Here is a 12112-nt window from a genome sequence, read left to right as displayed (position 1 = left end):
TTGAGGTAGCCATGAACATGTCATTGGCACCAATTAGATAGTAGTGATAGAGGCTTCATAGACTAAATAGTGATGCGTCGATTGAGTATTTCTTTCCTTAAATTATTCTTGTCAAACTATTTTTAAATGACAAATATTTTATTTGATCTGTCGGCCCATGACCTTTATTCTTTGAGTTGGATGGGTGATTTGAGTTGCCCTCTAAATTATTCTTTATTTTAAAACTTTCTGGTGAATGAATAAATGAACGGATGTGTGATCAGACTATGTGGTTCGCTTGGGAGCCAGAAATGATTTCTGAGTGCCGGTTACGTCTAGGGTACCCTTCCGGGGCGTGACACCAGATTTTAGTCAATTTAATATAATGATTTATTTTTTCTAATTATATATATATATATATATTTATTTATTTATTTATTTATTCTTAATATACATTGTATATTTTATCCCAATTCTTTTTAGATAAAATGATTATTTGTTTCAACTATATATTTCTTTTCTTTTTCTTTTTTGGATCCAAATCTACATAAATTGGTTAAAACTCTATAGCCAAATAAAAATATTTTAACCAAATTAATGATGTTCAAACTGTTGAGTTCGAAATAATCAGGGCATGCGTAAGTTTACAATTACAAATCATGGTGACGATAAATTAGAGGACACATAAAACTATACTAAAAGAAACATAATATTATTATATAATTTGTCCAATTGACCTACATAATTAAAAACTAATAAAAATCATAAAAATTGTAGAGAGAATATCTCCTCATAAATAAAACTCTTTAAAACATCTTCATTGTGAATGCTATGGTTTTTGGTATGAGAAAAAAATCTTTTATTTATAGATCTCCAAACTTTGCTCCAAGAAAGGAATAAATTAAATATGGAAAGGATCTATATTTTCCTTATTTCAAGAAAAGTGAAAACATTTATGGTATTACTTTGACTTTTCTTCGAGAGCAAAGTAAAATTCAAATATGATAGAAAAATCAAGACAAAATCCTAATACAGACAATGCATTTTTATATAAAAAAATAAATGGAAAAATTAAACAAAATAGACCCAATTGTGAAACTATTTAGTTAAATTGGACTCAACTCAAACTATTTATCTTTAATAGACTAATGGCCCAAACTATTTACCATTTTACCCCACTTTCTCTCCTTTCATTTTGCGCATGATGTCATGCTGACATCAACATCACTGTTATGTTATGAAGTAATCCTCTGTGATACTCTATCAGTATATTGATACCATATCAGTATCATATAGGATTGAACTTAATTTTCTGTGATATTCTATTTGTATATTGATACCCTATCGTTATCATATAAGATTAAACTCTTTTTTAAGAAATAAAAATAAAACAATTAAGAGAAAATTATTAAAATCACAATCTTATTTATTAAAGTCTAAATTAGTAAATATATTATTTGTAATACTCCGACGGTATATTGATATCATATAGAACTGAGTTTAATCCTTTGTGATACTCCGTCAGTATATTGATATTATATCGGTATCATATAGAGTGGCCACTGACGTCAGCATGATGAGCGCGCGAATTTAAAAATAAATTTATCTCATTGTAAAATAAAAAGAGGGTATAAAAATAATGAGGCATTTAAGGGTAAATACTTTCTCTTTTTGAAGTATAAGTGTTATTTTTCCAAAATAAATTATGTATTTCTTTTGTAATGACTATTTATTTCAACTATGCATTATTTCTTTTTCCGGGTCAAATTTGTAAAACATTTGGTTGAGTTTTTTTTTTTCCTTCTTCATATTTTTCTTTAGATGCAATTTTTATTTGTTCCAATCGTGTATTTCTTCTTTTCCTAGCTAAATAAGTAAAAGAACTTGATTAAAATATCATTATATTTGCACAAAATTATAGTCACATTAAGTTTTTTTTTAATCTATTCAATCTTTTAATTTTATAAAAAATGAAATTGGTTTACAAATACATTTTTTCTTATTGATACACAAAATCATTAAATTAACGAAAAATAAATGTCGTTAAACTATGTGAAATTGAACAAATGTCATTTCTTATTAATTTGATCCATGAATGCCCCCACTGTTAATAGTTTGACTCAAAAATGCCATATTGTTACTTAATTGTGTTAAAATACCATTTTCTTAATAAACATATTATTTTTAAGCACGTTCTTTTTCTAAAAAAACGTTAATTTAAAGGAAAGTTTTTCTTTTAAAAAAATCGTTTTAAGTAATTAAAAAATATGTAAAATAAGTTTTTCTTCTTGTTAATCTCATTTTATCAATTACAATATAATAACGTCGTATATTTTTTTAAACTGATTAGGATACAATAATAACAACAAACCCAATGTTTTAACTGATTTGGATAAAGATAACTTTGTTTTCCTAATATACTAGGAAATGTTTTTGTTTCTTAAATTGTTTTGAATTGAAGTAAGATAAACATTTGCTAATATATTTCTTGGGGTTAAAGTTAAAATTTTAAAAAGGCCAACAATACTCTATCGAATAGGCTAAGATTAACCTCAACAAAAACGATTGACATATGAATAGCGTTTAGTCTAGGATACACTTTGATATTCTCCCGAACTATTAAGCATATGCCCTTGGTTTCTCCCGAACATCAAGACCCTTTCAAACAAAACACCAAACATTGCTTGATTAGATGGACTATCTCTAGCTTGCATTATTAAATGAGAAATCACTTGGATTAGAGATCTCAATCAATGTTTGCAACCACTTATTTTTTGGATTAAAACTTCTAAACAACAATAGATCCATGTCAGACAACCAATTTTAGAGAAGATTAAGCAAAACTCATTTGGGATTTTACATTCCCATCAAGCACATACACCCCTAGCTATGGATTTAGATACTCATAAAATAGGGAATAAAGACAATATCCATAAAGAAAATCTTAATTCCAAGCTAAAATGATGAACAAAATCTAAATCCAAACTTTAGAGAATATAATATTCAAGGTTTCTTTGTCACTAAGCTAAGAGTGCTTTTCTATGTAGATGAAGGTTCTATCTCTCTAGAAACTTCTCTCTACTCTCTGCAATTTTGTAAATGGATAATGAGAATAATGATAAATAATTGCACAAATTCCTATTTTGGTCCTTGAAACTTTCCAAAGGAAACACTAACTTTTATAATTGCATTTTTGGTCCATCAGATTTTGCATCGAGACTTGCGTTAGATGGGTGAACCGTCGATTCACTATTGTGAGACGTCACTCACTGCCCTACTTCAACCTTCAGTGCTTCTAGGAGCTTCTGTACTAAAACTGGCGAATCGCCGATCATCCATTGTATTTTGCCGTTTGTAGTGCAGGTACTAATACAGCTTGAGGCATTCCTTCGTCGATGCGCTTCAGTGGTTTTTTAGCTCCAACTCTTTTGAACTTGCTTATTCTAAGAAATGCCTACACATAAGAGAATTAGGGCCTAAAAACTCTTTAATTAACATTAAATCATGGAAATAATTCAAGAATTTGAGTCTACTGAGTTGGTATCATACCAACTCATTAAATTCCTAAATTTGAACTATTGCTTGTCCTTAAGCAAAACACTCACTAAGCATAGGATTCAAGTTGTGCTGCACTCCAGATAGGATTTACACAATCATTTACTTGACTCAAAACAAACAAAAATAAAAGACTCAAACAACATGACTCTAAAACATGCACCACTCACTATTGATTCCACCACTATTCGTTAGGCAAAGGTTAAACAAAACTCTTTTAAAGCACCAGTTTCAGACAATCTTTTCTTCAAACACAATTTCAAAGCATCTCAAGTCAATGGCATCAATCTTCTTGGTTTGCCTAGAGATTCACGCGAACTTATTGCATTCATGCAACTCAATTAAGATCAAGACTTCACCATTCATATGAACTCAATTTTTCACTAAGTATGGGAGTGACATATGAGTCCCTCCTACGGCCCGTAAAACTATTACGGACCGTAGTTGACACTCGTAGCAGTGTTTTGATGTAAAAACTTAAGCTCTTTTTAAGGGCTTTTGAAATTGATCTAAGTTAGAATATTTTAGGGTGTTACAACTACTAATATTCTCTGTATGGCATTCAAATGATAGTTAGAAAATCATTTTAGTCCATTACTAATGATTAAACCAAATTTCATTACAAATTTAATTTGAAGAAAAAAGAATCATCTTAGGTCCGAGAAAAGCATATGCATAAGTTAGTTGTAGTATCGAATTCAACGTATCAACTTGGGGTATCAAATACGCGGGTTAAATCAAATTTTTTGTGAGCCAAAGTGAATTGAATTAACATTAATTAATTTTCTAATTATGTGGCAACTGTAAAAACATGACAAATCATGTACCAAATTTGTCATATATATATGAAAGAAATTTACGCATAGGAGAAGCTTTTTCATCCTTTTATCACGATAATTTTAAGATACAATATATAAAAACAATTCAAGAATAGGAGAATCTTATTCAAAAGTTTGTCACGACAATCTGAAGATACTACATACAACAAATATTCAAAGGAAATGGAGAATTTGTTTTCAACTTTCATCACAATGACAATATAGGTATTACTATATTTAACGAACGTTGAGAATAAGGAAGCATCGTTTTGATTCATGCAGTTAGCAGGGGATGGATTAATTGTTGTCTAACATCTTTTCACGCCCTAAAATTTCGATGCCCAATCAGGTTGGCGCAGTTCATTAGGCAGTATGCTATTAATGTACATTTTTTATCTACTGAAGTTTGGGCAAGAATCAACTATGAGATTCACCTATGTAATATTATTTTGTACTTCTTATCAACTTTGTTCACTTGATTAAAACTTATAATAGATATTAATAGATTTTTTTTCCATAATCCAAGAAAATTATATCCACCACAATAAAAGATAAGTAGTGGGTTATAAGATGGAGAATTCTTTTCTAACATTAGGGGGAAACAATAAAAGAGAGAATTATCATTATGTTTGTTAAAAATCAAAAAAGTCAAATCAAGCCAACAGTCAGACCAATAAATATGAATTATATTTGGTTTGATTTTATTTTAATAATTTAAAATCTGACCAATATTAGCTTGGTTTTGTTTTACCCAAAAATCAAACCCTAAACTCTCATAAAAATTAAGTAATAAATTATCTCTTGATTTAAGGTTGGATCAAAGCGTTCAGCAATTTGTTGTTTCTCTGGTTGAACTTGCAAGGGAAGCTGTGCATTAAGCCCGCTTTATTTATAATTTTCGGAGATGGAAGGATGTATCTGTCTTTTCCAAAGCCAATTTATCCCTTAGTGGTATGGGTGGAAACTTTTGAGCAAGGGGAAAGTGTTTCACACTAAGTTGATGAAACTTCAATGCCCAATATCCGAGAGGCAAGCTAGAGAGGAGAGAGGCGAGAGGCGATTTTGTATTTATATATTTGTTTGGTAATTGTATATATGTAACTAGTATGTATATGTATTATTGAATACAATTGTAGTAACAAATACAATTTGTATCAAAAAATATTTTTTATACAATTGTATTAGCGAATACAATTGTATCGATACAATGTTGGGTAAATATATATATGTAACTAGTATGTATATGTATCAGTGCATACAATTGTATTCATCAACAAATACAATTGTATCAATATTGTATCAAGTTCAAGTGTCTGTTGGATAATTATATATATGTAACTAGTATGTATATGTATCAATGAATACAATTGTATTAATGAATATAATTGTATCGACGAATAAAATTGTATCAAGGTTATGTCAAGTTCAAGTGTGTTAACGAAATACAATTTGTATCAACAAATACAATTGTATCAATATTGTATTTCGCAATAAATTGCACCTATATTTGTATACATTTGTTGCCATGTGTATTTGTATTTTGTATCTTTGAAAGAAAACATTCATTTGTTGCCACGTGTATTTGTATTTACTGCCTTGTGTGTTTGTATTTGTATTTGTTGCCATGTGTGTATTTGTATTCATCTGTTGTCATGCGTATTTGTATTTTGTATAACTGAAAAGAATATGTATAATTAACAGTTAACATTTGTATTTGTATTGAAATAGAGTGAAGAAGCGAGAGAGAGGGGGGGGGCAGAGAAAGGCGCACGCGCAATAGAAAAGAGAGAGGCGAGCGAGAGAGGGAAAAGAGAAAGGGGGGGAGAGAGAGATATGAAGTAAGGAGAGAAAAAATAGCAATAAAATCGTAACTATTGCTATAATTATAATTCTTTCAAACTATAGTAGTGTATAGTAAATACATACATATCACATATTTGCCTTACTACATAATTTTTCCTACTTTATGTGCTACTTAAATCCACTTAGGGAAACATTTCAGGATTTCCAAAAAAATTAAGATTGAAGTTCATGTTCAAGGCCCAATTTGTTAGACCACTATGAAATTCCCAGCAGCCCATTTTAAGAGCACTGATATGGGAAAGAGCCACTAAAGCCCATGCCATGCCAAAGTGATATTGTACTATGTTGAACAAAGTCCCACATCGGCTACAATTGAAGAAGCAGAAGTTGAAACCACTATAAAATAAGCTCCTACGCCAACTCAAGAAATCACGCAGCCACTCAATGAACACATAGCGAACTATTCTTTCGCCTTTTACTAAAGAATACCGTGTGTGCGTTGCAATTAGTGGCATACGCTAATTATTTTTGGAGGGGTTCTCTTTAAGAGATCCCCAACAATACTAGTTAAGTTTTTGTTGGCTGTTCTTCTTTTAATGTAGATGTGTTTTATTTAGTATTAGCTCTTTACTTGTACTAGATTATTACATTTGTTATGAATTAATTGGCTCACCAAGAAATTAATTAAATTGAACTAGAAATAACATATTAACTTATGGATACATAAAAGCACATAACTGTTTGTTATTTCAAAAAAATTACATATGCCTTTTGAAAGACAACAAACATGAGTGATTTGATGGCCAATTGTTGAGGTAATCATTCAACTCTAAAATATTAGACTATTATCTAATGTTTCCAATAATTTATAAAAAAAATTAAATCGTTGATGACTCATAAGTTGAAAGAAAAAAAAAGAAGCTATTTGCTAAAATAACGTTCCAAAAGAAATGACCTGCGAAAATTTGATGGTTTACTTTTGCTGCATAAACACAAATTTTAATACACAACAGAAAAAAGCAAAACACAATGAAGAGAAATTAGGACAAATTAGCCAAAAAAACAAAAAAACCCAACTTCCCTTTTTTCTTCGGTAAAAAGAAAAAAGAAGAAGCTTTCCTCTTTGTATTTCCCTTTTCTTTGTTTTATTTATGCTTTGATTCTCAAATTCAATTCTTATATATTCTCTAGTGTTTTTTATATCTATTTCCTTCTCTTTCTCTTTTTCTCTGTTATCAAATTCCAAACAAAGGAGAAAAGAGAAAGAGAGGTTCTTTTTTCTTCAAAAGTTATCATATCAAATTTTCCAGAAAAATAAAAAAATAAATTGATCTTCTTAACTATTATCAATATTGTTATATACATTGTAAAAAATTGGACCATAATTTTTATAAGAGAATACATCCAATAGAATGTTTTATTACGTAGCTTGTTGGAGAGTGCATGATCATTTCCAATATCTCGCTGGACTTTAAATGAGATTTTTGGTTTAGAGAAAAAATAAAATGGAGGAACATGAAGAGAGTATTTATGTATCTGCGCGGTTAAGGGCGTTGAATGAGAAAGAGAGAAATGATGTTTCAGATTGGGAATGTATAAATGACACAACTATTATCTACAACAATAGTAGCTCTTCCCCATCCGAACGTTTGATGTATCCCTCTGCATATACCTTTGGTAAGTTCTTACATTACGTACGTACATCAATTTGGTCGAAAACATATTGTAATTGTACAACGTATGATGGTAGTCTTCTGACATAATTTTGAGTTTGACAATGTTGATATGAAGTAAGAGTTTGTGATACTTGTAAAGGAAAATTAATGAAATGAGAACCAAGCACAATGAAAAGATTTTACCCCCCATACAAAATTAAATTTCTCTACCTCCGTGAGGTAGGAGGAAGGTCTGAGTACACTCTATGCTTCCTAGACCCCTTTTAATGGGATTACATTTAATTTGAAATTCTTAAATGAGGCTTGAGCTTCTTTTTTTTTTTGTTTTTGTTAACTGTTGTTGCTCAATAATCCAAGTTCGGGAAGAGTTGTGGTTCCTGTTTTACGATATTATCATATGTTAATCACATAAGTTTGTGTGTGTGGACGTTATTGCGTTATTGGTTTATAGACAGGGTATTTAGCAGTGATTGCTCGACAAGACAGGTGTATGAAGAAGCAGCTAAAGAAGTTGCTCTTTCGGTTGTCAAAGGATTCAATTGTGAGTAATAAACCAAATTATTTACTTTTGTCTGTTGCCTCATGTGTGTCTGCTTGTAGTTTTTGGACCTTCTAGTCCATGTACTGTATGATTAATCTAAAATTATTTATGTATCGACTAGCAAGTGTTCTTGCCTATGGCCAAACAAGCAGCGGAAAGACATACACTATGACTGGAATAACTGAATATGCCATAGCAGATATCTACGAATATGTGCAGAAGGTAAGCTAATGCTACTTCATGACCGATCATTAGTTGTCTGTTCACCACTTATGTTCCAAGAGTTTTTGCTTGCTCTAATTATCAAAATTTACTACTTGTAGCCCACAGAAAGAGACTTTGTTTTGAAGTTTTCTGCTATGGAGATATATAATGAATCTGTCCGAGATCTCCTTGGTGAAGATAAAACTCCACTCCGACTTCTAGATGATCCAGAGGTTAATTAGTTTGATTTACTGATCAACAAGGTTTTAGTCATTTTGTATTCTTTTGTTTCGTTTCATCTTAAATCATGTAGAGTAATTTCAACAGAGAGGGACTGTTATTGAGAAACTCACCGAGGAAACATTGAGGGACTGGAACTATGTGATTCATCTCCTTTCTATTTGTGAAGGTATGAGAATGAGTAACCATGGCTTTATAGTTAACCATGGTTTTGAATTTTACGACTCAATGTTGCAGCTCAGAGACAGATTGGGGAGACTTCCTTGAATGAAACAAGCTCCAGATCTCACCAAATCATCAGACTGGTAAAAGAACTGAAACTTCTTGTCTAACAGGCCATTGAGCTTTAAAACAACCAGATTTTTGACGTACAAGTTGTTGCAGACAATTGAAAGTTCTTCTGGTGAGCACTTAGGCAGAGACAACAACTCGAGTACCCGTTCAGCTACTGTGGTACGAAAATGTTTCGAGAGTGTTGTTATAATAATGTACTGAGGTAACAACTGATTGTTTTATCATTGAAACACAGAATTTTGTCGATTTGGCTGGAAGTGAGCGGACATCTCAGTCATTGTCAGCTGGTACAAGGCTGAAAGAAGGCTGTCACATAAACCGCAGTTTGCTGACCCTGGGCACCGTTATTCGTAAGCTAAGGTTGTTCAATTTTCGTGCAGTCTTAATCGAGTTTAACATGATTATTAAACCAGTTCTTACATTGCGTCTTTTAGCTCTTTTTTTTGGGGGGGGGGGTGCTTTAATTCAATTTTCACCTGAAATGCATCTAATCACATATTTTAATCAATTATAAAGAATATCACGAATATGCATCATATAAAAGGTTATTAAATAAATATCATCCTTAAAATATGAGTAAAAAGTTACTCAAATATACACCCATTAAGTAAATAACTAACAAAATAATTCTGTAAAAAGTATTGATATCCATTACCAGATACGTACCTGTGTTGAGCCAAAACAAGGCTATGGTGTGTGTAATCTTTGCTATCAATAGATATATTAACATGGATCTTGATAAATTTCAGGGCTAGAAATTAAGGCAAGCCAAGATTGTAAAACGTATCTATAAGAGGAATTTCATTTGTAACTTTAAGGAGATTTCACTTACTGGCAGAATAGAGAATTTCAAGATTGCATTGTTGATGGATTTGAGAATGGTTAATGGTTTTGCTTCATTTTGGGTGTTGATGGAAGATTTTATCTTTCAATTCTATTTTAACAACATAAATTTTAGCTCTTGTAGTTGAGAACTTCTACTATGGAGGCAATTATTTTTCACGAATTATACTTGGATGAAAAAAAAAAAACACGAACCAGAAAGTGAACATTGCCTTCTCCGATCTGCTACTGTTGATCACCGACATCTGGATTGCTGATTCCGGTCGAATACTCGCCGGCGATGTCTCACACACATAGCCTCCACTGCCACTGCCGCCCCCATTTTCTCCGGCACTTAACTCCGATAATTCGCCGGAAACCACCGACATCTTCGTTCAATTTATTTTCCTCTCTTCTCTCACAGCAAAAAAATAAATCCAAAGAGATTTTTATCTATAGAAAAGTGTGTGTATATAACTATACATATAATGGTATAATTTTTCCACTTCATTGTTATTGGGTTATTAGATCTGAGGTTTACGGATAGTGGGATATACATTTTGCGCTGTTGAAAATTCTCAGTAATTGCCGCACATTTAAGACATTAGTTTTGTGTCTAGGAACACGGCTGGTCAGATCTGTCCACACCGAGTAACTCACTTTCGGCGGCAATCAGGTTAATTTCAATTGGAGTTGTTACCTCCGATTTTTATATCTTTTATCCTTTTATATCTATTCTTTGTCCATACACTTGTAGTTACATTTTGCTGACTTGACCTTTGAATAATCTATTTGAATAATTTATTAGCTCATACGCATTTTAGTGGCTTTAGATAGTGATGGTAGACTAGAGTCATGTTCTCGCTCGGGGACTGGGACGGGGACAGGAATAGGGACAGGGTCAAGGGTAAGGAGAGGTAAGTAGATTAAAGGAGCGTCTAGACTGAGAGTAGGTTCTTGGAAATTGGTACGTTAACGGGAAAATCCATAGAGCTAGTTAAGATTCTACGACCATTAAGGTGATCCCGAAGAAGGAGGATCACTTAGTAACCTACCGCAGTTCGGTGACTAAAACTCAGATAGATTATTTACTTCTTAGAAAGAATGACAAAGGTCTGTTCAAAGACTGTAAGATCATCCCGATCGACAACCTTACAACTCGACATAAGCTCTTGGTGATGGATTTAGGGATCAAGATGACGAGGAAGAGGAGGGTCGGGGATGACCGACCTAGGATCAGATGGGGGAGTTTGACCACGGCTAGTGCCTTGGAAATGGGAGAGAAATTGAATGATATGGGGGACTGGGATAGTGGCGGGGATGCGAACAGTATGTGGGATAAGATGGCTAATTGTATTAGGGTTGTAGCAAGGGAAGTGTTGGGAGTCTCGACAGGTAGTCGTAGCCGGCATCGAGGGGACTGGTGGTGGAATAGAGAAGTGCAAGGGAAGGTGGAAGCAAAGAAGATGACGTATGCGAAGTTGATGGAAAGCAAGGATGAGGTGGAGAAGTGGACAAATGGGGAACTTTATAAGATAGTGAAGAAGGAGGCGAAGTCAGCGGTTTTGATAGTGAAAATGGTAGCTTTTGAACGCCTTTATGCTGAACTAGAAGAGAAAGACGGGGATAGGAAATTGTTCAGGCTATCTAGGGCGCGAGAGAGAAGGGCACGCGATATGGATCAAGTAAAGTGTATTAAGGACGAGCATGGAAAAGTATTGGTAGACGAGACCCTCATTATACAGAGATGACAGTCCTACTTCCATAAACTCTTGAATGAAGAAGGGGACAGAGAGATTGTGTTGGGAGATCTGGAACATACAGGGTGGTCTCGCGATTTTAGGTGTTGTACGAGTATTACGGTCGAGGAGTTTAAGGGAGTTGTTCGTAGGATGCGCTGGGGAAGAGCGATCAGAACTGACGAGGTTCTTGTGGAATTTTGGAAGAGCGCGAGCTCGGCAGGTTTAGAGTGCCTGGCTAGGTTATTTAATGTCATCTTTAAAACGACAGCGATGCCCGAAGAATGGAGGTCGAGCGTAATGATCTCTCTATATAAAAATAAGGGGGATATTCAGAGTTGCAACAACTATAGAAGTATCAAGTTTCTAAGCCATACTATGAAAGTGTGGGAAAGAGTGGTGGAGATGAGGGTAAGGAGAGGCGTGTCTATTTCAGATAAC

General features: G+C 33.0%; 2 protein-coding genes and 1 non-coding gene across 3 annotated transcripts; all 3 read left to right on the top strand.

Moving 5' to 3' along the window:
- Positions 1-6590: 6590 nt before the first annotated feature.
- On the top strand, positions 6591-6709 carry LOC129877973 (U5 spliceosomal RNA). Its single transcript, XR_008763681.1, has one exon. It is a non-coding gene; the product is annotated as a U5 spliceosomal RNA (small nuclear RNA).
- Positions 6710-7660: 951 nt separating this feature from the next.
- On the top strand, positions 7661-8506 carry LOC129877866 (kinesin-like protein KIN-7H). The gene is made up of 2 exons (XM_055953397.1): positions 7661-7832; positions 8283-8506. The coding sequence occupies exons 1-2, from the start codon at positions 7661-7663 to the stop codon at positions 8378-8380; spliced, it is 270 nt and encodes an 89-aa protein (XP_055809372.1). The 3' UTR covers positions 8381-8506.
- Positions 8507-8540: 34 nt separating this feature from the next.
- LOC129875789 (kinesin-like protein KIN-7F) lies at positions 8541-11900 on the top strand. Its single transcript, XM_055951027.1, has 8 exons — positions 8541-8594; positions 8696-8809; positions 8904-8985; positions 9054-9121; positions 9201-9269; positions 9346-9535; positions 10757-10839; positions 11757-11900. Exons 1-8 carry the CDS (start codon positions 8541-8543, stop codon positions 11898-11900), a joined length of 804 nt encoding a protein of 267 aa, XP_055807002.1.
- Positions 11901-12112: the final 212 nt, after the last annotated feature.

This window comes from Solanum dulcamara, chromosome 12 (genome assembly GCF_947179165.1).
Source record: "Solanum dulcamara chromosome 12, daSolDulc1.2, whole genome shotgun sequence".
In the NCBI taxonomy this organism is placed as follows: Eukaryota; Viridiplantae; Streptophyta; class Magnoliopsida; order Solanales; family Solanaceae; genus Solanum; species Solanum dulcamara.
Note: the sequence above shows the minus strand (reverse complement) of the source record. Positions and strands in the feature narration are given on the sequence as shown.

Bases quoted from the DNA above. Each gene is read 5' to 3' on its own strand.
- LOC129877866 (XM_055953397.1), top strand. From the start codon at position 7,661: ATGGAGGAACATGAAGAGAGTATTTATGTATCTGCGCGGTTAAGGGCG. The intron at 7,833-8,282 runs GTAAGTTCTTAC...ATTGGTTTATAG, and splicing joins TCCCTCTGCATATACCTTTG to ACAGGGTATTTAGCAGTGAT.
- LOC129875789 (XM_055951027.1), top strand. From the start codon at position 8,541: ATGACTGGAATAACTGAATATGCCATAGCAGATATCTACGAATATGTG. The intron at 8,595-8,695 runs GTAAGCTAATGC...TACTACTTGTAG, and splicing joins TCTACGAATATGTGCAGAAG to CCCACAGAAAGAGACTTTGT. The intron at 9,536-10,756 runs GTCTTTTAGCTC...TACGCATTTTAG, and splicing joins TAAACCAGTTCTTACATTGC to TGGCTTTAGATAGTGATGGT.